Raw genomic sequence first — 25885 nt, forward strand, 5'->3', positions numbered from 1 at the left:
GATGCGGAGTCTATGAACGATACCTTGATGCAGATTTGGCTGAAGCTCTATTATCTGATTGGCAAATTTTTTGAAGTGATGTCGCACTTTGGCGTAACAGAAACCGTAACAGAGCCAGAACCACAACCAGAATCAGAACCATAACCAAAACCAGAACCAGAAGCAGAACCGGAAACAGAAGTAGAAGAGGAAAAATTAGTAACAGAACCAGAACCAGAACCAAAAACGCCGGCGCCTTGACTTGGTTATCAAAAATTGTTCGATATTTTGGATTGGTTGATCAAATATTTAGTTTTAGGCAATGTTTCGGTATAGACCAAAGATAATAAAGGATAAAAATAAGGTCCTGCAATGGATTTTGCGCACAGATGTATTGGGGCGATGGGTGTGATTGCATTGTTTGTCTTACTGACACAGGTGACGACGCGGGTGGTCGTGAATGCCACGCCCCGGATCAGTAAGTTGATCAAAGACGGCGCGGCGACAATGCAGTTTGATCAGATCCATCAGGCATGTGGTGTTGTTAAGAATAGTGGTCATTGTCTGTATGATATAGTTGAAATGTTTGCCTGCGGCAGTGTTAAATAGTTAGCCATGGCAGTCTATCGGCATGCAAGAAGAGTGAAGTCAGGCAATAAGTAAACAGACTGCACACTTAAGAACTTTTATGCTCTGTCTTCAGGAACTGTGTCCAATACACAACCTAACTGCGACTTCAACTGGGATAACAAGGACAAACGCAGAGTATGAATTGGCTCCAATATAGGTATATATATATATATATCAAAATAAATATATATATATACATATATCGAGCGAAGCAAATTTAGCTTCTTTTTTTGGGAATCTAAGCAATCGAAGCTGGATTTGCTTTCTCAGCTACGTGCTCAGTTGTGTAGTTAGGCTCATTCTCGTTCAATTATTCGGTTTGTGAACATAAGGAATGAATTAAAATATAAATAAGAAAATTCATTTCCTTTTCGGGTAATATTCACATATATTTTTAGCCGCATAGAAAGTTATATTAAGTGAGTATAAATTAATTTATTTTAATATTTTTATTTATTAATTTTTGTGCCTTTTGCAGCTCTCGAGTGGAAATTTGACGGTTGCACATTTAAAATTTAAATATGTATATCGTTTGCAAATTCGATCCCTTCTATGTTGGACCTTGCCCGCCCGGCTGCCTCGTGCCTGCAGGCGGCTGTGCCAGCTGTCGTAATTGCGGCGGCGGGTGCTGCGGTGGTTGCTAAGCAATCAGTATAGTGAGATCATTTGACTAACCTGCTGCTGCTATGGATATCGATTTGCCCAGCTCAGTTTTTCATTTTAATGCCGACTTTGGTGAGGACAACGCTGAAGATATGTGTGTCTATAATTAACATCTGCCTCATGTTCACTTCAAATTCTCAGTATTAAAAGTATACTAAAATTATTTTGTGATTGTTTTATTTGTGAGAGCTGAATTTTATTTTTAGACTCGTACAGTAGTGTGAGGTGGCTGTACTCATAATTTACATATACTTGTACCTTTACGTGTACCTGTACCTATATCTGTTTGTATACTTTTGCCTTTATCTGCACCTGCGCTTGTACCTATATTTGTACTTGTACATATAAATAAACATACTTGAGCCTATACTTGTGGCTATACTTGTAGCTATACTTGTACATACGCTTGTACCAATGGGTGTACATTGCTTGTACCTATGCTTGTTCTTATGTCTGTACCTATTCTTGTACCTATGCCTGTACCTATGCTTGTACCTATGCTTGTACCTATGCTTGTACCTTGCTTGTACCTATGCTTGTACCTTGCTTGTACCTATGCTTGTACCTATGACTGTACCTATGCTTGTTCTTATGCCTGTACCTATGCTTGTACCTACGCTTGTACCTGTACCTATACTTATACTTGTACCTATGCTTGTACCTATGCCTGTACCTATGCTTGTTCTTATGCCTGTACCTAGGCTTGTTCTTATGCCTGTACCTATGCTTGTACCTACGCTTGTACCTGTACCTATACTGATACTTGTACCTTTGCTTGTACCTATGCCTGTACCTATGCTTGTTCTTATGCCTGTACCTATGCTTGTACCTGTACCTATACTTATACTTGTACCTTATCTCAAGGCTTAATAAAATATAGTAAAAGATAAATAAAAAATGCTATCCGTTTACAACTTGACAAAAGTCTTCATGTTTTTCCTGTAAGAACTTGTTGCTGAAAACAGCAAAAACTTATCAACAACGATATAGCTTGCAAAATCGGTCCATTCAACGTTAAATCTGGCCAACCTTATGTACTGGTGCTTCGAGTTAAGACTGACTTGAAGTAGTCTCTGGCATCATTGTGTATCGGAGCTGCCTGTCGCTTAAACTTAAAACAGTTTTTACAGCTTCTGAGAGATACAAATAGACTTATAAAATATCTATGTAAATGCTTAAATGATAGAAGAATTTATTTCCTATAGAAAACTGAGGATCTGCAGATGTTTGAATTGGCAATAAAGAAAAAATCGTAATGCCATATGCATACAGCTTCACAGCATTAAAGCACAGTTGAGACTTTAGATACATAAATTAGTAGGCTTCGTCTAGCTCAGTGGATTACCTATTTCGATCTAACTCAAAAATCTTCAGTATTTTATAAATTTTCGATTAGGTAGTTTACCCTAGAACAGAGCTAGGGCTGAGGAGTTAGTAGATACATATCTTCGGCTTACAGAAAGTACTTCAGTAAGCGCGTTTCTAACATTTTGTTTATATTTATTAATGTAACTGTGTGCACCTGCAGCAAGTATATCAAAATAGTCAGGAACGACGACTTGTTTAAGTTAAAGTTGGATCTACAAGAAAAATGCTTATCGTCTGTAAGTTTGATCCCTTCTATGTTGGGCCATGCCCGCCTGGCTGCCTCGTTCCAGCCGGCAGGTGCGGTGGTTCCTGCTGTGGCCCGTCTTGTGGTTCTTGCTGTGGTCCGTCCTGTGGTTCTTGCTGTGGCCCATGTGGACCCTGCGGAAGTCCGGGTTGCACATCCTGCCCTTGCGGCTGGTAGACTTAAGTATGAAGTAAGCTCCGGTCTAGCGGCTATCAAGCTATGATTTAATATTTATTCCCGTTTTAGGCTCCACATGACGATAGCTAGAATACATGGCTGAAGATATGTTTGGATATTAGACCTCAGATATTCTAAAAATTGATGAAAGTAAAATAAAGTAAAATTTAACTGAGCAATGGATGCTGCAAGAAGCTAGCCTTAGTTATGTTGTCGTAGGTAAGGACTTGCGCTAGTCAACAGCTGTTCGGTTCGATGTGCCACTGCGCAGTCGCGTCTCGAACCAAGCTGGGTTGCTGTAGGGGAGGTTAGAAAAAAAACATCGAATGTAGAGCATTGTGTCAGGTCAAAGGCTGTGGCATCCACCTGCCTGATGCCTGATGCATGATGCTGTTCTCTGGGACTTGGCCAGCTATGTTTTGTTTTGGCTTAGCGCGATTTATGGCGCGCACACACACACACACACACACACTGTGGATATTTCTGCTGCTGCTCTTTAAGTTAGTCCTTTAGGTGTCTCTGTGTGTGTGTGCAGGATATTTCACTCTCATTTTGGCATACGCGCGCGGAATTTATTGCGGCAGGTCGGAATTTTCATTGCTTCGCGTGCTTTGTTTGTCGGCAGCCAAGAGTTGCCTTCAAATGTCTTACTTTTAGCAGCCACTGTTATATATTTGTATTATTTAAAGCAGGCTAACATTAAATACAACAAAATATAGCTATACTTTGGAGGTAACCAGCGCTCGGAGTTAGCTGTAAATTCCACAGTTCATGGTAAAGTTAGACACAAAACTAAGGATTGATTATATGTATAAAATATATGTAACAATGCTATAATTTATTTAACATAACTTAAATTACATCAATATTTAATAATTCTTACTAATAAATTTATAAGATGCATTTTATATTTCTAACCTTAAGCTAAATATAAAGAAAGAAATAAATATAGAGAAATGTGTTAATATTAAAAATTCAACTAAAATTTGTTTTTAATGGTTTTCTGCCAGTTCAAGCAATATTTTAAGTAGCCTTGAATTTTTATGTAACATTATTTTTTTTTTCATAAAATATATTTTATTATTGAATATAAATTCAATTTAAATTCTCTCGTTAGACTATAGATCAGCATGCAAATATTTAATGTAGCTTATGCATTAAGTATTTTGTATATATTATGTATATTGTATACATTTTATTTATTCATTTTCAAATCATAATTTATATAATTTTCCTCTTAAACTTTTTCAACCCTCAAGCTACTTTGCACCCAGCTCATCCAGCCGCAACACGCACGAATGCTGTAGTTGTAGCCAAAAATTTGGTGCGCTGCAGTTGGGCCATGACACATCAAGAGATGGGTTAGTGTTCTGTTTAACTGTAATTAAATGCCGCTGAAAAACTATCCATATCCATTCACACTGGCAAATGAAGCCAATGATCATAAGCAGCGTTAGCCGAAGCAGAAAAAAACATAGAATACACGAAATCAGCTCGGTTGGGCTCGGCTTGGTTCGTTACGGCTCGGCTCGGCAAGGCTCGAGTCGCTGCTGTGCGAACTTGTCTGCTTGCAACGTGTTCGAGCTTGCTTGAGTTTGCGTGACCGTTCTTAACTTTCATTGCATTCGATCTCGGAGTCAGTATTCGTTTAACACTCGCGCTGTGCGGACGTCGTTCGTTAGATCGTTCGCATCGGCTCATTTGTGAAGTTCACGTTTTCGCGATATTTTTAAGCCTGTCAAATACTCAAGCCTCAAAACAGTTCGCCTTTAAGAACTTGAAGTGAATTAAGCATTTTGGCTTAAGCTGTGCATAGTTTGTGTTTTAACTGCAGTTGTTGAAGTTTCTGCTGTCGTGAACCTGCGAGCCCATTGGCAAACACATTTCTCATTTATTGGCAGCCCCGCAACTCATTTGAATATTTTTGCAACAACAGCCAACTAGATTAGTGTACGTGTGTCTGTGTGTGTGCGCGTGTGTGCCATGATTAACAAGCGCCTGCCGCAGGAGGCGTGATGTAAACTGACATTTTTTGTAATTTTTCGATTTACATGCCGTTGCACATTGGGTAAGTTTCGAATAACCCAAATGCATAAATATATATTTATAAAAAATGAAAACAATTTTTTTTTTAAATTTTCCATGTATGTCAAATAAAAATGGAAATGAGAATGTATTGGCTTAGAAGGCCTTTAAATATATTAAAATATGAGCAGTAAGCCTTTAAATATAAAATTATATATCATAAAACAATTGCAATTTTGGAAATATAAATATCTATTGTCATAAAATTAATTGTTAAACTAAAATATAAATGATTTCATAGTTTCTTTTTGTTGCTATTAAATGATTTTAAGATTTTCTTTTTCATTTGAATTGTTCTTCCTTTAACTAGAAATCATTTACGTATTAAGGACTTTAATTTATTTAGTTTAATAATATGTTTATATATAAAATAAAATATATATTTAAAATTCTTTAGCCTGAAACTTTTGTTGACTCCATTGTAATAATAAAAATAATTGAATATTCAACAACGATTTTATAACCAAAACTAAAAAGTTTTGATATTAAATAATTAAATTTATTAAATAGAGTAAAGCATATTTTCCTAAAATTTATTTAAATGAAAACATTTTAATAACATTTTATATTTCATTTTTATATTGTTAACAATATGCAATATGATAAGAAATTTATTAAAATCATAATCATTTCAAACAAATTCTATAAAAATATGCAAATTCTCTCAAAATGCTCATAAAGTGTAATAAATAAAATAAAATAAAAATTATAAAAATATTATATAAAAAATATACGAAAGCTTTAATTAAATTATAAAAATTCGAAAAAAATTTAATTTACTTCGGCCCTTTTAGATGACAGTGGCTAACTGTTTAAACATTTTATTTTATTTAAAATCAAATATACATATAAATTAAAATATTTTGATATTTTCCGTTGAGCTTTATAATTTAAAACTTAATTTATTTTAAGCGTAGCTAAAGCTGCTTTACTATTTAAAGTCTTTAACGTTGGCTTTCAGTTAGGCTTTGGCCTTCTCAATATTAAAGCCATTTGACAAGCAGCTCGTCTTATGAAATTTATAGTAACTATAAGTGAAGGACTCAATCAATATCAAAATCAATATCAAAATCAATACCAATATCAATCAACGCTAGCTCACACTTTCTTACGCATTTAGCAAGTCGCACGAAAAGTAGCTCAATATAAAACCTTTAAGCTTTAATCAAGTGACACCTGCGTCAATGTCTCAAGTGGAACAAGCCGCAAAATCAATAAGTCTAAGGAGATATATGTCCATAGCGTCGCATATCACATGTCGGCGCTTCCGCTTTGCATGAGGCTTCGCTTTGTGCGATAAACAATCGTCAATTACAGTAAACCGCAAAGTAATTCAGTGCCAGAGCCAAATTGCAGCTGAAGTTGTGTAGATAAAGTGCGTAAATTTGTCGAATCGATTTTTAATTCATTGCCCAAAGCAGGCGACGCGGCGAGCAGCTCATAATTTGCCACATCGATGTGGTCCATAAATTAACGCGCCTCGCATTCTTCTCTCTTGAGCATAAAACAAAATTTTATGTGTTTTGGACTAGCGCGCAAAATGCGCGCCATAAATTGTTGACAGTTTCTAAGTATATATATGGAAGGACATTATAGATTGGCCAACAGGTTGGCTATGTGATGAACATTAAATTACTTTTAAATATTATATGGTTTAACTTTCTGCATGCTTACACCTGTGCACACCTGCACGAAAATTTATATATTTATTAAAATTGCTTGAAACTTGAACAACTCATTCGTCATGCGGCAGTGAAGCAGGGAAGGGGCTGAGTTTGATGAAGGCGTGAAGGTGTCTCTTGCAGCTGGTCAATTGAGTCGAAGCACAGCTCTGGCTGCGGCTGCGGCTGTGGCTGTGGCTGTGTTTGCATGTGATTAAAATATTTCGTTTCATATATAGTTCCGCTTAACCCTTTTTTCTGTTGTTGCTGCTGGCTCTCAACCCTCGAATGCCATTTGGTTTTTGGTGTTCTGCGGCGGCATTACCATCAGCATAAACATTATCAGCAACAGCCCGTCTCATCAGCATTTTCATTGCCTCGCTTTTGCATAATTTTGAACCATAAACTCACATAATCCGCAGCCTTGATGACAACTAAAATGGGTAAAAATAGAAAACACACACACACAGCCTTAAAGTGAGAAAAGTTGTCGTGACACACACGCGCTTGTTTGTGTGTGTTAAATGTTTTAAAAATGAAGCGCTGAAAAGTTTGGCGCCAGCACGTTACGCATACGCCATGTTGCCGCGCCTTGGATTATGTCTTGGGCTCCTCTCATATAGTTAATGGCATGCAGCTGCTGTTTTGCCTGCGGCTTCGCGTCGACATACTTATGAATTTTAAGGTGATTCGCGTGTCGTCGGGCCAGGCTCAAGTCCGCATCAAATGTAGCATATTTCGTTAAGCATACGTCGCGTGTGCCGGCGCTGCCAGCTGCTGTGTCGGAAGGGTTGCCCTGCGCATCATAAATCAAATCAAAGTTGACTGCAGCCCGGCTCTCGTAATCAAAATCATTTTGTGGTTTTCAACATTCGCTTGCTCCCCAAAGTAATTAATCATTAAAAGTAATTGGTTTTATGTTATGATTTGACAGTTGAAAAATTGCAGCTGTGACAATTCAATTCCATTTCCTTTTAATTTCTTTTGCAATATTTTCGATTTTTTTTAAACTTCAGCAATGTTTTTTTCACATTTATAAATATGAAAAATAGCAATGCAATTTTTTGCTTCATTTGTTCGTGTGTGTTTGACTGCAAAATATGCAGTTACAAGGCAAAAACTCCGCCAATATTTTCATTTATATATCTAAAAAAAAAACGAAATAAAATAATTGAAAATAAATATTTTCTAGCAGCTAAATAACAAAGCTTTATGATCAAACATTTGAATATGTCAATTTTTTGTGGATGACATTTAGATTTCTTTTATATTTTATTTCAATAAAATAAATTCAATATTTGATTGTTTCGGCAACAACAAATTCTTTTAAATTTATTTTTTAATTTTATAAAATAATTATTATTTTATTTGAAGGCAAATTGAGAATGCTCCTTAGCTTAAGAACTCCATCTAATATTAAATTATGTTTCCTTTTATATCATCTCCCGTAAGCGCTTTTTATAGCCGCCTCGCATTTCAGTTTATAATTTTATGAGACGCATAAGCAGTCGTTGAACTTTTTTTGAAGACGAGACAGAGCCTGAGCCAGACGCAGACACAGACTAAATTAAGAAATTAAAGTGAAGCTGCGGGGCACAATAAACAAAAGTTCAAATCCCGAAAAACTTTACAAAATTGTTAACAATAAAAAATGATTAAAAATGCGTTAAAGTATTTACAGAAATTATGCCGCAGAGGCGCGTCATAAACTTGGCTTTCGTCTCATTTTGCTGAAGCAAACGAGATGGCTGAGAAATGCCTCGCTCTGACTGACACTACTTCAAAGGGCATAAAACGGCAGCTAACATCAACGAAAATATACAAACACACAAAAATAATAAACAAATCCCGGAGTCAGAGAACGCAGAGCTCCACTTTTTTTTCGCTTCAGCTGCCCCGTGGAGCCACTCGAATATAGAATATATTTTTCAAGTGTTTGCAAAGTTTTTATTTTGCTGGCTTTTATTGAAGTATATTTGGCTAGCTAATTAAATGCCATTTGGCTGCGCCCGAAAGTAATTCGTATTAAATATTTATGCGTCACTTAATCAGCGCAACAAATAGGCACAAACTCCCGCTCTTAGTCAAGTCATCGGCAGCTTCTCTCGGGTATTCATTACTTTTTTGTTGGCGTTTTCGCTTTGTTTATTTAAACATTAAATGCGCTTAGATTTGATTAGCCTCGTGTGTTTATTTTCATATCAATGGTAGCCAAATGCGTGGCTCAGCCAAATGTCGATTTCTGTGCTTCATTTTGCTGTGAGTTCCTAGGAATATCACCACTGTATGATATCCTGGAAGTAGCTTTGTTATTTGTTAACTTTTTAATTTAATTTATTTTGGATCTATTTGTGTAATAAATTAAACAGTTTCTTTATTTAAGTTTGTATCTATGTTTAAAATATACTTTAAAATATTTTAACATTTTTAAAATGATTTTAATGGCTTTTGTAATATTTTTTAAATATATTGAAAACACTTTCATATTATTGTTAAATGTTTTTAAAATGATTTTTACATATATTTTTAAAATATTTATTATTTTTAACTTTTTCACTATTTTTTTATATTATTTAAATGTTAGTAAAATTTTCTTTAAATATTTTTTTATATTTTTTAAATAATTTTGACATTTTGTAAATATAATATAAATTTACCAATCAGAGCAACCCTCTCCAACATCAATTTACAGGGCATACGCTTAATGCGTTTGGGTCACATTTTATTTGCCTTAGCCTGAGTGCTCTCATTACATTTTTGTTGCTCGCCTTTTGCCTTTTATGTGGCCAGTTGAATTAAAATTATATATTTATATATTACATATGTATATATATATGTACATAAATATATACTTATATATATTTATATATATATAGGTATATATATATCTGTATATGAGCTATACCAACATTTGAGCCCTGCAATTTTCTTGCAATTAAAAATGTAGCAGCATTTCGCATTAATAAATTGATTCTTAATTAAAAGCCCCAGCTGAAAGCTGCGCGGTTTAAGGCTTTATTCAATGTAAAACCTTTTTAAAACATTTCATAAATTAAAAAAAAATATATAGACAATTTTTAAATCATATTAAGATTTCGAGCATTTTTTATAATTTCATCTGAATATATTTCTTAATATATATATAATTTTTTGTTATATGTATAGATTTGCTTTGAGTATATATTAAGCTGATATAATATATGAAATATACTTTCTTTCCAAGGACTAGTCAGCTTTTCTTCTCTTTTTCGTTAGATCAGTTGCTGTTTGAATAAAATTGCTAAAATTCATAGATTTGCCTCTTGCATTGAGCCGCCTTAGTAACTTTTAAATGGCTTTTCATTAGGATCGACGGCGATATCAATAAAGCATTAACTTTGCCATTACATTTGCTTGTGTATGGCAAATGCATAAAGGCTGCCATTCAGCCAAAGTTCGATACTCGACGAAATCGCCTGAAGGGTGACAAAAGCATTCCGCTGACAACTGGCGGCAAGCGCCAGTTTGTTGCCAACTGTCAGCTCGTTGTCCAAATGACAAATGGGCGCATTTGCCTTTTGTCAGACAGCGCCATAGATACGATGGAATCGCGGCAAGCGGCAGTAAAAATAAGAGCAGGCAAATAAACAGCGCGGGGCAGCAAGAAAACAACAGCAACAAGAGCAAAACAAAAGCAAAAGCAAAAGCTGCTTTTATGCCGCACACGTTGCAAGCCGCGTCGAGAGCGAAAAATCGGGGCATATATTTATTTATTTCTGCACGCCGCCAAAAAATTGTCAACACAGATCAATATTGACGACGAAAGCGTGAACAAGTTTTAGCTGCCAGACGGGCAACAGCGTCGTCGTCATCGTCATCGTCATCGTCATCAGATCTGCGATAAAATGCGCATAAAACAGCAGAGTTCTCTATCCTAAAGTATTATATTTCTGCACATAATCATAATACGCGTTGCCTTCGTTGCTGTTTGTGTTTTGTGTGAGCTACAAAAATCGAAAATCAAGCAAACAAAAATTGTTGTGTGTTTCCACTTGAATTGGCTGCTTGAACAGATCTGCGAATTTGTTTGCCATAACTCGAATTTGGATATTTAATAGAGAAATGAGTATAAAAACAAGTAAGAAAGCTCTAGTCGGGGTGCCCGACTAGGAGATACCCTGATCCCAGTCCTTTGAGTTTTGTAATATTTTCCGTAGTTTGTATCGAGTATTAAAAAAAAAAGAAAACAAATAAAAATCGACATTGCGAGACCAGGATTCGAACCCGGATTATTTGCGCAACGTGCACAAACTCTACCAACACCGCCACTTCATAACTAAAAAAAAAAAATAAATAAATAATATAAAACAATAAAAAACATTTCATCTCCTCTGGTCTCGAACCCGGACCAAGCTGCATCCGAGAGGTGCCTCTACCAACGCAGCCACTGCCCTTCTTACGCGAGCTGTTGCAAATTTGAACATAAGTAGCAGCTAATAATTCAGCACAATTCAATCGCAATTTCAATTCTTGGAATAGAAAAGTATACACGCATTTGAATGTATGTGTGCACACGCATAGGAAAAATGCGTGCGCGTGGCGCTGCTGACATGTGCTTTTGGAAATTGGCCAAACGTTTTGTTTAATAACTTCTGTTTTACTTAATGGATTTTAATGAAATTTTCAGCATATGATCTACATATCCTATTGGCTTGGTTGAGATGCAAACGCCTTCACATAATGGCCCTAGTTCCAACTAAACTTAAATTCTAAGAATTTGGGGGAATTTGGAGCCGGTATCCAAAATCCAACAAAAATCAAAATTGCATAAAATATACATAACACTAAATACAAAATTTGGAGGCTCTAGCTCTTAAGACGTTCGAGATATAATTTATTTACTGCATTTCAATAATGTTTTTATTCGATAACAATTAAATGCGAATAGTTATCGAATATTTGAAACAAACTTGACCTGCGCGTGCTATACACGGACCTACAAAAAAAATTTCAAGTCTCTAGCTCTTATAGATGCTGAGATCCACGCGTTCACACATACGGACAGACGGACAGACGGACAGACGGACAGACGGACAGACGGACAGACGGACAGACAGACAGACGGACAGGGCTCAATCGACTCGGCTTGTCGTCCTGATCAAGAATATATATACTTTATGGGGTCTGCCACGCCTCCTTCTGCCTGTTACATACATTTGCACAAAACCATTATACCCTGATTTCCCATTTTTAATGGGATCAGGGTATAATTAGAAATTTTGTGTGAGAAAAAGGGGTGATTTTTTTAGAGCTATGCAAGTTTAAATCATATTAAAACAAATAAAAATATTTTTAATATCAATGAAATGTACTTTATTGGTTAGAAAGTTATATGACATTGATGTTATGTTGTTGTGATGATATGTTTTAGGCTATGTTTCGTATTGTAACACCAACTTTCACAATCATCACAGTCATTATTAATGTTTTTGCAGGCATTTGGATCAGTGACTTTGCTAGTCCATAAAGCGCACCAAACAGCAATTTTCTGTGAATGTTTGTGGACTATCCTCAGTATATATGCAATAATTCTGCATGTTTACGTATTCATTCAACCAAAAATAGGCTTCATCATTATCTACGTCATAAAACGTACGAATTGCATGATAAGTTTGAAGAACAGAGCCATTATTTCGATACAGAAATTTCAATAATTTACAAGAGTTGCTTTAGGTCTATTCGAAATGAAATATTCAAATTCAACAGCTGTTAAATTGCTTATCAAATAAGCCAGTATTGCCAAGTCTCCGTTAAGCATTATCAGCTTAAGTCCTGAACTACTAATTATATTCCTTTTTATAGCTAAGCTTTTGATTGATATGCGCTGAGGCGGCACCTTATCAAACAACTTGCATGCGATACATAATCTGCTAAGGATTTATTCAGCTGATAGGACTCGAATTTGTATGCAAGCCTTAGGTTATGAAGTGTAGCTCTTGCCATATATACTGCCTTTGCTCTGAGCTTGCATACCAAATATGAGCCAAAGTGCATACAAAATAACAAGCTTCATAGATATGCAAGTCAACAAAGTACGCATAAGCAATAGAAGCAAAGCCACGCCATTTCATTAAGCTCTTCAAAGAAAGTAACTCAAAATACTTCTAATACAAGTATTATTTATCTCTTCAGAATCTCTTCCAAGCCCAACTACTTGAGTCAATAGCAAACAATAAAAAAGGAACGAAAATTCGTTTGTTTGCCTTTGTCGCAATTCGAATTCCCTTTTGTTTCTTTGCTCGCGTGTGTTTTATTAGCTCTGCGCTCTAATCAAACAAAACAAAGCCATCAAATTGTCAATTCTTTGTATTATGCGCGCACTCTGATGCGAATTAGAGCAGCGCACATCAAGTATACGCAGCGTATGTCGTGGCTCAAAGCTTTGACTCTGTCTGGTCGTTCAGACGTGCTGCACTAATTGCATGACAGACAACTTAAAATTTATAAAACTCAATTTGCTAATTGCTATCAAAATAATGAAGTCTACTTGTGTCTGCTGATGGGGCTGCCAACGGGCCGCTGCTGCTGCTGCTGCAGATGATGCTGATTGCAACCATCAAGTATCATTCGAGTAATTTAAAGTGCACTCGCCCTGGCCGGAGAGCGGATGCTACTGCAGCAGCAGCTGAAGTTACTGCAGCAATAAAATCAAGCAAGTAGCTGCCTCAGCGGCAGCAGCAACAACAACAACAGCAACAAAAAGCTGGCCAAAAAGTTTGCTGCACACGCCGAGTCATACAAATAAAAGTTCAGCTGCAGCTTATGCAAGCCAAAAGTTCACCCTTTGCCATATACACTTGAGGTGTTTGCCCAGGACTTTGCTCCCTCTCTCTCCCCCTTCGTTTAACTTCTTTTCTGTTTGCAGCTATCGTTGCTTATATATATGTTTTATTATTTCTTCTTCTTAATGCACTGGCATTGTCCATTTATGTCTTGTTAAGACTTTTATATGCTTAAGTCCATATTTAGTTTTATTCCGTGCAAGTTTTCTAAACTGCCCTGTTCACTAATCCCTAATCCGTTGCGAGCTGCAAGTAATACTTTAAACGTTGCAACGTTGACGGTCTATCAACTGCGTTGTTTGATTAATTTCCTCCTAAAGTTTCAATGTAAACTTCAGCATACTTTGTACTCCACTTCGAGTGTAAGTGCAAAAGTGTGTTGCGCCTGTGGAAATTGAAGGAGCAAACAGCGCACTGCAGGAGTCATATGCGACCTGGCAAAGCAGCTGGCGTAGAGATTTATATACAACAACTGATGACTGTGGAACATATTCGCTTTGTGTTAGTGAGAGTTGAGGGAAAACCTTGCACGTTTTTTGAATTCAAGATTTCAACTGTTCACTTCATATCTTAGTCTTAAGATCTTATTTGGCAGGCAACTTGCCTCAAGACTCAAATGCAGCTAAGCGCTTACATTTTTATAGCCTAGAGTAATGCTTATAGGTAATCGGATTTTGTATTCATATTTTCTAAACCTAATCTATCTAATCATATAAAAACTCAATTTCAAGTTCGTTAATCCACATAGTGTCCAGAGAAGAGTGATCTGCTTCTTGTTTAAAATATTTCAGCAGCTGTTTAATTTATCGACATTTTCAGCCCATCGAAATATTGAGCAAGATTTGCCCTTTGCTCATGACTCATCTGCTGCCTATCTGAAGCGAGGAAATATTTGAAGAGCTTGACCAAAATTCTAGCTGTATTCTTTAAATAATAATATAAGTACAGCCAGAGCTTTAGCAGCCAAAATTTGACAGCTCGGGCAGCTCAGAACGAGCGCTCCTCCACTGGCTGACATGATTATATGATTTGACGCAGCTGCAAAAATTTCTCTAAGGCAAAGACCACTTATTAATATTAATTAACAATTTTAATATTTTGTAAGAGCAACCATTCCTCTGCCTTATATTCAGAATTAAACCTTAGCCTTGAAGCACTCTCAGCAGAGTCGAATCGAGCATTTTAATGCTATGTCACAGTCAATACACAATGGCATAGATTTAATAATAGCTCAAGCTATATTTGTTAGATGTAGTAGTAGCTTCAACAGCTATTTGTGTTATGCATTTTCTAAAGCCCTCATTAGGGCTACGTTTTCTACTTTTATTCATTCCCGTAATGACCTGCTCCTTGCGATTATGCCAAAGATGCCGCAATAACTCAAACTATTTCTTGTTTTATTGCAATTCCTTTTTCTAGCTCTTATTTGACTCTTTACATTTTTATTCATTTTATAAATTTCAGTGAATAAAAAAAGTCTACTTATATTAATCACTCAAGCGATTACTTTTCTTTTGCATTAAATTATTTTTCTAAATATATTTTTTAGCAGCTCAAACTTCTGATATGCTCATCCCACACAACATTCTCACAGCCATTAGCCCAGTCAGCTTTGCCATGGAGAATCTAATGACATATCATTTACATCAGCTAGGCAAAAATATTAAAATTTAAATTTATTTCTTATGCCAAGGCCGAGCCCAGAAGAAAACACTGTCTAATTGGCTATAAATTACAAAGCTCATGCAGCTAATACAAAAAGCAAGTAATAATAAAAATCATAGAAATTTCAGTTTCTGTGCGCTAATTTGATCTAAATGCACGAACTCATTAACTTAAAATATGCGCAATGGCAATTTGATTAGGGTAATTTGCTGTTGATCCTACGCGACACAATGCCAATGTCACAGGCACACACACACAGACAGAGACACTCCACAACAATGGAAATGTGTCTCAACATGCTCTGGAACATATAATCTTTGCTGTAATTTGTTGATGGCTGTGCGGCGTTTATGTTAAATTAATATGCAGCGGCAGCCGAAAGGCAAATTACGTCAATAAATTAAGCGCCGACTGGAGGAGGAGCGCCAATTTTTTTGGGGCCAAAGTTAACAAAGTTGTCTTTGCCAAAATTATGAACAATTTCCCAGTCGGAAAAGTTGCACGTTCCGAGCAACGTCTTTGCACTTTGAATAATTGCACGCACGTTCCGAGCGAATTTTGCGCCTATTTTGGTCTAACATTTATATTTAACTCTATCTCTCTCTCTCTCTATAAATTGCCTGAGAGTGGGAGTAGGAGTGGCAGGAGGGGCGTCTGGCATTCCTTTGCCCTCGAGCACATTACGTGTTCGGTTGGCTTAAAAGCCAAAAATCTTTTGTGGACCCACGCGAATGTCTGTGCCACATTTTCCACAAAAGCGTCGCTAATTTTCACCGAACGAATTTAATTTGCCGCCCGCCAGGCAATTCAATTCTCTTATTCGCCATCTCCTTTACAGACGTTACGCCTCTCTCTCTCTCTCTCTCTCTCTCTCTCTCTCTCTCTCTTTCACTCTTTCTTATTTTTGGCGAATTTTTGCATTTGTGCGTAGCGAACGCACCTTTGTGACTTGCCCAGCTGGGCGTGTCCTTCCTGTTGTGCCAAAGTATTGTTCCATTTGGCACTCAAGCATGCGGCTTACTTGACTGAAAAAGCCATTCAAGAATTTTTCTGTAAGCTTAAATACATTAATTTACTATCAAATATAAGGAAAATTAAATTAAATATTAAATTATATTTTTGTAGTCCGAAATAAATTTTTTATTTTAATATTTACTTAAATCATGCGAAAGAGTTTCAAAATATTTATATAATAAGTAGTAGTAAAAAGTAATAATATAAAAAGTTATATGCTTAATTTTATTTAAGTTTTATATTTTGGTTTTAGTAATTTTAATTGACATTTACACTTTACAAATTATTGCCGCATAATAAATTTTTTTTCAAATCTTCATAAAACATTTACATATATTATTTATATTATTATGTATTATATTTACATATATTATTATTTATTATATTATATATATATTTAGATGATTTTTAAAATGTTAAAAATTTTATTAGATTTATATTCAGATTTAAGTTGCTCAAAATATAATTTTATATAGAACATTAAGTTTTTATTGTAAAACTTAAATATTTATGAACACAGCTTGATTTTCTTAACAAGAAATTTGCAGACTCCATTTTTATTTGCTACACATGATCAAGATAAATACATAAACTAGTGCGCAAATAAACTAATATACCCTTAGCAATTGAATGAAAAACTAACAAGCGAAAATGGAAGAGAGAAAGAGAGAACGTTGCAACAAGCAACTATAGAAGAGAGGGAGCTAGAGAGAGAGAGCAGCACAAAAGCCTTGTCAGCTGAACCGAGTGGAGCAGGTGCAGCATTTGGAGCTGCCATTGGGAAAGCCAAACCAAACCAAACCAAAACGTAACGAAACTCAACTGAAAAACACAATACATTTCGTACAATACCAGCAAACGTAAGAGTGTTTGTGCCTGTCGTCTGTCGCCTGTGAATGCTGTGAATTGTTGCTGCTGGGTCCACACAGCGCGAGCGAAATACAATTTTTGGGCAAAGTGTAGCGGAAACATTGCGGTAAATACTTTAAATTTAATACAAGTGGCAGCCAAGTGCGCACAAGGATACTTCGGGCGGCCATCGGCTGCTTTTGGCCGCTGGCCCGGAAAGTGTTTGGCCAATATTTTCATAATTAATGGCATGTGCCATTGAGTGGCATGGCCTGGCATACCAGCGCCTGGCAGGGCCTGCTACATGCATGTGCGACAGCGGCGGAATAATTGCAAACTGAGGTGCGATGGCATTGCGGTCGACCTGAAAGTGAGGAATTATACGAACAACAATGCCACTGCCAATGCCTGCTTAATTGTGTGCACGCCTCTGCTTTTTGGAAAACAAAGGCTTAACTGTAGTTATTCATAAGGCGATTAAGTCGCAGACAAATGAGAGCAGTTCAACCTCAAAAACGTCAGAAGGAATATTCATTTTATTTAAATGTGATGGCGGCATGAAAATGTTCAAGAGTTCAATTTCTTGCATGGGACGCGAATGAGAGCTGAATAAGATATACATAATTAATGATATTTATTCTCGTGGAAATGTTGAAAGTAGAACAAGCTTAAAAAGGCTTTAAGTTCAGCTTACCCTATAATCTAGAAGAAATATTTAATTTGTAATTAAATAATTTTTTAATATTTGTAATATGTGACTTTTAGCTCGAACTAAAAAAAACTAACAAAAAATAAAAATTTTGTTTAAAAGATATAAATAAATATATAAATAAATGACTAAATACAAAAATAAAAAAAAAATATTAAATGAATAAATTAATTAATAATTGGGAAAATTAAAAAACAAATACAAACAAAACAAAATTAAAAAATAAATAAAAAATAATTTAAGAAAACAAAAAATAAATAGTCTAAGTACAGCTCGAAAACTTTTTAATTGATTTACCAATTGTGGTCTGTAGGATCTCGTACAATATGAACTAATTTTTGTATGAAATATTTAATTTAAATTGCAAAAAATTAAAACGAGGAATATATTAAAAAGATAAAGCCAATGTATGAATATTAACCATAATTAGCGCTTCAACTTCTACGAATTTATGTAACTTTAAAAGTCTCTAAATAGCTTTCGATTCAGCTTAACTACTTAAGCCGCAAATATGCAATTCAAATTATTAGAATAGCAATTGCGTGAATAAATTTATCAGACATTAATTGCGAATAATCGCGGCTTAATTAGATGGCTATTTAAAGTTTCAATTACGCGCAGAATGTGCTATTTATAATAATAAGTGAGCGCAAGAGCTCGGACGAGTTTAAGACGGTTTTAAATAATTTCATTCGAAGGTTATTAAAATTTCATAATTGCCTTAAATGGCTGCTGGCAGCGCACAGCACACAAAAAACCCCTACACACACACTTAGCCAGCGTTTACAACGAAAATAACAGTAACCGCAAGAGGCGGGGCGAAGGACGAGCATAACGGCCAACCCAGGCATCGTTGTCGCTTATCTATGTGCATAAGTTATGAGGCACAGCCGCAGCCACAGCCTCGGTCGGACGCTCCTCGTTAAAGCGTGTTCAGTGTCACGCCGAGACATGCCCCGGGCAAACACTGGCCACCTGTGCCCCCCGCTCGTAGTCGCTGTGCTTCTTGTCAATCGTGGGCTCTGGCCACGGTCAACGTTTGCTGTCAATTTGGCGAAGCATTTCACGTGCTTTCGCGTTCTGCTGTAGAGCATTTTGCATATTTAAACGCAACGCAACGCAACGCAACGAACGTAGCGAAATAAAATGTTAACTTGCAAAAGGGAATACATTAACACATCTTTACAATTAAGGACATCAAGGATCAACAGCAGCAGCAGCAGCAGCAGCCAGGCAGCCAGCCAGGCAGGCAGTCAAGTCAGTCCAAGTCAGTCGAAGTCCCCAATGCACTTACGAGTTGCTCGAGTCGTTTGTGTGTGCGTGCGAATGCCATTCGACTGAAGCTGGCTCAAGCTGTGCACGGCGCAAAGCCATATAAAATTTAACATACAAACTGCGGCGCAACGGGGCGTGGTCGAGCAGAGCCACCCGCAATACGCCGAGTCGATTCAAGTAACCACAAAACGAGCCGCCTGCACTTACATAGCCAAGCCTCGCCAGGCCAAGCCAAGCACTGCAACTGCAGTTAAAGGACTCGCTCTGACCGCATCACAAACTGCAAACATTGTGGATACACGAACCTATCGTTACATTTGGGTATTGCCCAGGCATATTGGCAGGGGCCTATGGCTTAGGGCTTTTTGTCGCACGCAGGCACACAGCCCTCGCAAATGCTCGCAAAATTGTTGCGTCTCGCTTGCCGAGTTAATTTTTTATGTCTCTCAAGGAAAAGTTATATCAGTGTAATGTGAGCCGAGTCTTAAACTAGCCAAAGTTTGTCTGCTTAAAGTGTTTTATGTATATGAGCTGTATGTGAAAAGCTTATGTTAATTTACTATGTATATATATTTTAAATAACATATTTTATGGGTAAAAAATTTAATGTTCAGTGAGCTCAGATATCATTAGAGATCCTTAAGACAATTTTATTTCGTTTGCAAAAATCTTTTTGTAGCACTTTTAAGAGATATTTTGAAATATCTCACAATTTTTTTTTTTAATATTTTTGATTTGGATTCGAATGTCCATTAACTTACCTTTAAATTAGTTCCCATTAGATATTTTAGACTTGTTCTAACATTTTTTCCCACTCTCGCAGCCCTTCAAAAACGCATGTTTTGTGATCTTGTTCATCTTTTCCTTCAAACTCATCTTTATCTACCCAATTGTAGTAAAGCTTCATGCTTCTATGGGTTTCTTCAGTTTTGGGAACTTTAAAAAATCGCATAGGTCCAGGTCTAGAGCGCACGGGACAAAATCTTTTCTCCACTTTATGGAACAAGGCAAACATCGAAGGCAAAAGAGTTGACAAATTGAGCCTACCAAACGGCCGAGCTTGTCCAGATCAGCGAGACACATAGACACATATCAACAGAAGACCACAAAAAAATCGAGTATAAATTGAACATTAACAATATTTTTTGAAGAGATCTCTTATATTCAGGTAAATGCTAGGCATAGCTCAGCTGACATTTCCATATTTCTCCAGCATGCATTAGACGAGTAAAGATCAAATGGTAAATTTCATAGAATATTTTATGAGTTTACGTGAGTATCAATCTTGCTTGGCCACTTAATACAAGACAAAATCTAAATTATTTTAAGGATTTTTTTATTTATGAAAAAGCAATTTGTTTAATTTGCTGCTAGTTAACAGCTCGTAGATATTTTTCATTAGACTTAAGCTATTTTGGCTAGCATTTCCAAGTTTCAGATTAGACTTAGCCGCAGTAGCCACAAGTGCTAAATTGTCAAGTAAAGGCCAACTCGGTTGCCAGCAAACAAATTCAATTAATGCAAAAGAACCCATACGTAATGCGAGCCAAAAATATTCGCATATTCGTTTAGCTCTAGCCACAGTTTGCATCTTGTGTGTGTGTGGGTGGGTGGGGAGGCGCTGAGGGATATGTGTATATATCGAATGTGTGCAGCATATCGGGCGAACTTGGCTGCCAGTCTGCTTGGCTGACCATTTTGGCTATCTCCGGTCAGTCTCAGTGTCTGTGTGGCGGGTGCCAGGCCATCGATTGGCATTGCCAATGGCCACAAAACTTTGTTTACCGTTGCTTGGACATTTTGCAATCAGTTGAGGGCAAAACTTTGCAGCAATATTTATGTCCTCTACACACTTAAAAAGCGCCCTCTCTCCCTCTCTCTCTCTCTGGTATATATATACATATATATATATAGTAGTTAGCACTTTCTAATGCATTTGTGACCTCGATATCAGATTCTGTTGGCAACGCTCTTTGGCCAGAATCAGCATAGTGTAAAAATAATTTAACTTTGATTTAAGTTACAAATTTTATTTGGCTTTAATCAAAATTTACTGCTACCAAGCAAAAAGAAAAAAAAACATCAATATTCCAGCTGTTTTTCTTTTTTTCTATAAGCCAACTTTGATGGATGGCTGAATAGGGGCTTGCCCATTCCTAGTGCAGCGCACTTCCGATACGTTTGCTCTGGCCAACAGAACTTTTCAATTAGTAATTTAAAACATAATGCTACCAGCTGACTTTCGCCCTCTCTGACTCTTGCCGCACCTTCCTTCCCCTTTCATGCTCTATCAAATTTTCCGCAAATTTGCCGAAAGTGCAACAAAATTTCGTTGTTTGTTATTCAGTGCTGCTGTTTTATTTGCTTATTTGCGGAAATATTGCGCTGCATTGAATTGAAATAAATTCTATTTGGGTCAGACGCACACAAATGCCATTTTCAGTTTGTTTGTTTTAATTATTGAGCTTGAAAAGCGACAAATCGACCAGTGGCAAAAAATTTCGTTGTATAAATTATATTAATAATTAAAAGCTAATCGAATATGCCTTGTAAATTGTTTACAAAAATTGTTTTTACGTGAGACATATCTTTGTATATTCAAAATAAAAATAATTAAATTTTGTAGCTAATGAGGTTGAGTATTTAAACACTTCTGAAAAATTTTTATTTGATTATCTATCTATCTATCTAACTATTTTTAATTTTCTATATCATTTATTTAATGGTTTTTCATAAGACTTCATTTTTTAATTTTTGGCTTAAAATTTTTTTGACATTTGAATTTTGCTATTTTTTGTAATATTTTTTCTATTATTGTTTATAATAGTTTTTTTTTTGTATTTATTTTTATTTGCTTAGTATGCTATTTTACAGTTGCTTTTACAATTTATTTTAAAACTTAAGACATTTATAATTTTCTTATAGTTTCCTTTATTTTTTTTCTATTGCTTGCTTTATGTTTTTACAATTTATTAACTTAATATGTATCTTATATATTTTCTATTTTTCGTACAAAAGCTTCCCGAAAACCGTTTTGTCGACTTCCACTCGTCATGCTGCACATGACGCCTTGGCATTCGCCTACAACTTTCATTCAACCATTCAAACTTCTCCGTTTGCAAAGTATTTGCACAAATACAAAAATTCTATTTCAATTTTGGGGCCATTAGTGTCGCCGTTTAAATGCGGCCACCAGGAGCAGTAAAAAAAGTTTTGTTTTCACGCTTTACCATTAAAAGAAAACAGTCGAAGCAAAAAAAAAAAGAGAGAAAATGAAGAGCAGAAAAAATGGCAAAGTAGCAGCAAAGTTTTTCGGTGTTTTGCCCCGCAGCTGCCACGCTTCAAAGACCGTGTTATTTTTATTCTTTTTCTTTCTTCTGGCGTGGCCATTTTTCAGCTGTGTTGATGCTGCCAATGCTGTTGCCTCTGCCAGTTTTGTTTGTTTGCACAAGAAAAATTAAAGGAAAATACCAGCTGTAATGAAATTGAGATGAACCTACATTGACATGACCCGATCACAATTCAATATTTATCTGGCCCATGTATGCAACTCAGCACACAACTAAAAACATTATTGATTTTAGCCAACAACTTAAGCAACATCAAATGTTTAATTGGAGTTACTGCGGGTAAAAACTTTTCCTCACATAAGTATGCAACAGTTTTTTTACTTCTGTGCCGCAACTTCCGCTACACAATGCTCTTTAATTTAATTAAAAATATATACACACATATATATATATTTCTATATATATATAAATTTTTCCTCGTTTTCTTGTTGTTTGCCAAAAAGTTTGCTATCTAAAAAATATGACTAACGATGTGCAGAAGAGTGCGAGCTCTGCAGCGCCTAATAGAAAGCCTCACGCAGAGGCAGCAGCAGCAGCAGTAGCAGCAGAGGCAGCCGCAGCAGCAGACACGCTTACAGTTAGCCCACTAAGCCAGCTTCTATGTGGCGTTGGCTGGTGCAGCGGTTCATGTGGGTCAAGTGGGTGGGTCAAGTATTAGTATTGTGAGGCTACGCAAGGGTCGGCTCACGGTCTCGCTCGGTCTTTTGGTCTTTCCATTGTTGTTGTCCTGGCATGGGTTAAGTGGTTTTTTAATGAAAGTTAGAAGCCGCTTTAATGAAACTTGTTGTTGCTAATTGTGTTACGTGGCACAGTTGACCGGCTCATCCCACCCAGGCCAGCCGACACAATCCCTTTAAAGCCGTTTTTAGCAATTCTCGACTGCGAGCCAAGAGAAGTTTGTCCGCAGTGCTGAAATATGAAACCGATTAAAAGTACTTGCAGGCGACGCATCATTAATCGTTCAGCATAATCACTTAAAGCCTTTAATGATTGCTTCTTGCTTGTTTTTTTGTTTTTGTTTTTGTAATTCTTTTATGCAATCTGCTATAAACTAAAAGCGCTGACAATGAACAATGCAAGAGGCCATGCATAATTTTTGGGCTTTCGCTTTGTTCGTTTTAAAATTCGCTTGCCTTCATGGGTATTATGGACCCCAACAGACAGTTGTAAATATATAAATATATATTTTTCTTTCATTTCCATCTGACTCTATCGCACTCTGTATCGCTCTCGCTCTGTCGCTGTCTCTTTGTCTCTCGCTTTGCATTGCGCGCTTTTTTGTTGCCATTTTTTCAGTTGATTTCCTGACCCCTGGCTTCCTGATCGGAATTCTGTATTTCCGTTACGTCCATTACGCTCTTAAAAGCGAACTGGCTTTTGTTGTTGCCTCCATTTCAGTTCTTCATTTTTTTGTTCAACTTCCCACATTTATTATTGCTGCTGCTGGCCGCCTGCTAAGCAGCTGCAACTCTAGAAATTCAATTTTGCTGCGGGAAATTTCAAATTATTTTAACCAACACAAAAAGAATGCTGAAAATATTTAAAAAAACGTGCAGGTAACGGAAATTACTGCTGCTTTGATAAAGCCAGTTATTATTTAAGGGTTATTTATTTAGTAGCTCATTAAAGACGAATGCCGCCTGTTTTGAGTGTTACCGAGGCGAGCTGAGCGCAGCGTTCTGGCAATTTTAAATATTAATTTTTTATTTTCTCTTATGTGCTGAATAGTTCATGAATAATGCCGCTCACTTTATTTATGGTTAAATAAACTAGGCTAATTTTGGCAACTAGCTTAAGCTAAACTAGATTTCTCTTTAAAGTGTAGAGCGACCGAGCAAGCGTGATACCTTCTCCCATAGCTAGATTTCAGCAGTTAATTATGTTAATCAAAACATTGAGCTGTACAATAATTTGAGAGGCTTTGCCATTTGATTGACAATTGTTCTATGTATATCAAATGTGTGGAAGTATGCCAAAAAATGCAATAAGATTCAAACCACTTTATGGCATTCTCTCTGTCATCGAACGAAGCCCTCTATTATTTTCTCTGAGACATCACGTTTTAAATAATGACATATATGCAGTTTCAATAAAAAAATATAAATAATATAATATTTGCAATTATTTTTAAGCTATTGCAATTTATTTTACCATTGCTCTTATTTGGACACTCTGTTTATAGTAGTCAGCTGTCATAGCTAAAATTCGGCTCATCCTCTACCTGTTTTCATTTAAGATGTGTTATGCCAAAGTAGACTTCTTTAGCTTACCCGTTACCACATTTTTATAGATAGATCACACCTTTGGTCATGTTACATGAATTTAACAAAGAACACTGATAGCTTTTTGCTCGAATTTCTCTCTCTTCCTATTCCCTTAGCTTAGCTTTGCTGGCAGTGTCATAATTTAGAGTCAAATTAATTTACTCAGCGTTCGTGGTACAAAATAAGCTACATGAACACACATTCCCTTTGCTCTCACCTTGGTTGTGGCGAACGGTTTTCATTCCCAGCTGATTTCCTTCCTGTTTAATATGCCCGACGCTTGGGCTCAGCGCACAGTGATTTTAATTAACATTTCTGATTTTGTGGCTTAGCTGCCAGTCGCTGTCTTTCTATTTGTCTCTGTGTGTGTACGTGTGTATAAGAGTTTATTAGCACACCTGTGCACACTGGTGACACAGGTCTTGGCTTTGGCTTTGTCTGCGGCTTGCCCCTAAACTTCCTAATTAATTGAATTGCTGCTTGTTTAATTAGCTGTGCAAGTTTTTATGATTAAGTTTTCGTTAACAGCCCAGATCCTAATTAAACTTAATTAATGTATTTTGAACACCAATTCTTATCATTGCAGCTATAAACGTAACAAGTAGCTTGTGGCCAAAATATATTCTATAAATAGGTAAGTCACACAATAGTCAAGCAAACTGGTCTCTGTCTGTGCAACAGATTTAAAGCGATGATTGTTCATGGGAGATAAGTGAATGTCTATGTCTATGAAGCATAGTAAGCAGCACGCAGAGCTAATCCCTGACTCGTTTAAGGCAAATTGATTGGATATAGACACACTAAATAGCAAAAAGTAGCAATTGATTCTTAACTTAATAACAGTTTTCCCTTAATCCAAAGAAAAACTTTAGCCACTTTCATCTCTGAAAGTCTAAAAATATTTCATCAAGGCAAAACTACTTATTGCAAAAGAAATCTATATTTATATGTAAATATAAATATATATAAAAATATAAATAGCAGCATATATACATATGCCCATGCACATCACTCAGTTGCTCCATCATCTATAAATCTATATTTTCATTAACTGTTTATATACATATTGCTGCGACTCCGCTCAGCTGACAGATTTCATTGCTTTGACAGCGGCACTCGAACATCAATCAA

The 25885-nt window shown here is 36.2% G+C and overlaps 2 protein-coding genes and 1 long non-coding RNA gene across 3 annotated transcripts in view; all 3 read left to right on the forward strand.

The window, feature by feature from the left end:
* The first annotated feature begins 888 nt into the window (after positions 1-888).
* Positions 889-1435, forward strand: LOC111594211. Its single transcript, XR_002751105.2, has 2 exons — positions 889-1028; positions 1088-1435. It is a non-coding gene; the product is annotated as an uncharacterized LOC111594211 (long non-coding RNA).
* Positions 1436-2642: 1207 nt separating this feature from the next.
* Positions 2643-3067, forward strand: LOC111594219 (male-specific sperm protein Mst84Dd). Its single transcript, XM_030224464.1, has 2 exons — positions 2643-2742; positions 2801-3067. Exon 2 carries the CDS (start codon positions 2864-2866, stop codon positions 3059-3061), a length of 198 nt encoding a protein of 65 aa, XP_030080324.1. The 5' UTR covers positions 2643-2742; positions 2801-2863; the 3' UTR covers positions 3062-3067.
* A 1672-nt stretch (positions 3068-4739) lies between these two features.
* Positions 4740-25885, forward strand: part of LOC111594213 (insulin-like growth factor-binding protein complex acid labile subunit) — a 75901-nt gene continuing 54755 nt past the window's right edge. The window contains exons 1-2 of the mRNA XM_023307411.2: positions 4740-5129; positions 25341-25388. The gene's annotated coding sequence lies outside the window, so the exon portion shown is untranslated. The remainder of the gene's footprint in view (positions 5130-25340; positions 25389-25885) is intronic.

The sequence above is a fragment of the Drosophila hydei genome, unplaced genomic scaffold (assembly GCF_003285905.1).
Source record: "Drosophila hydei strain 15085-1641.00,03,60 unplaced genomic scaffold, DhydRS2 tig00008114-arrow-pilon, whole genome shotgun sequence".
In the NCBI taxonomy this organism is placed as follows: Eukaryota; Metazoa; Arthropoda; class Insecta; order Diptera; family Drosophilidae; genus Drosophila; species Drosophila hydei.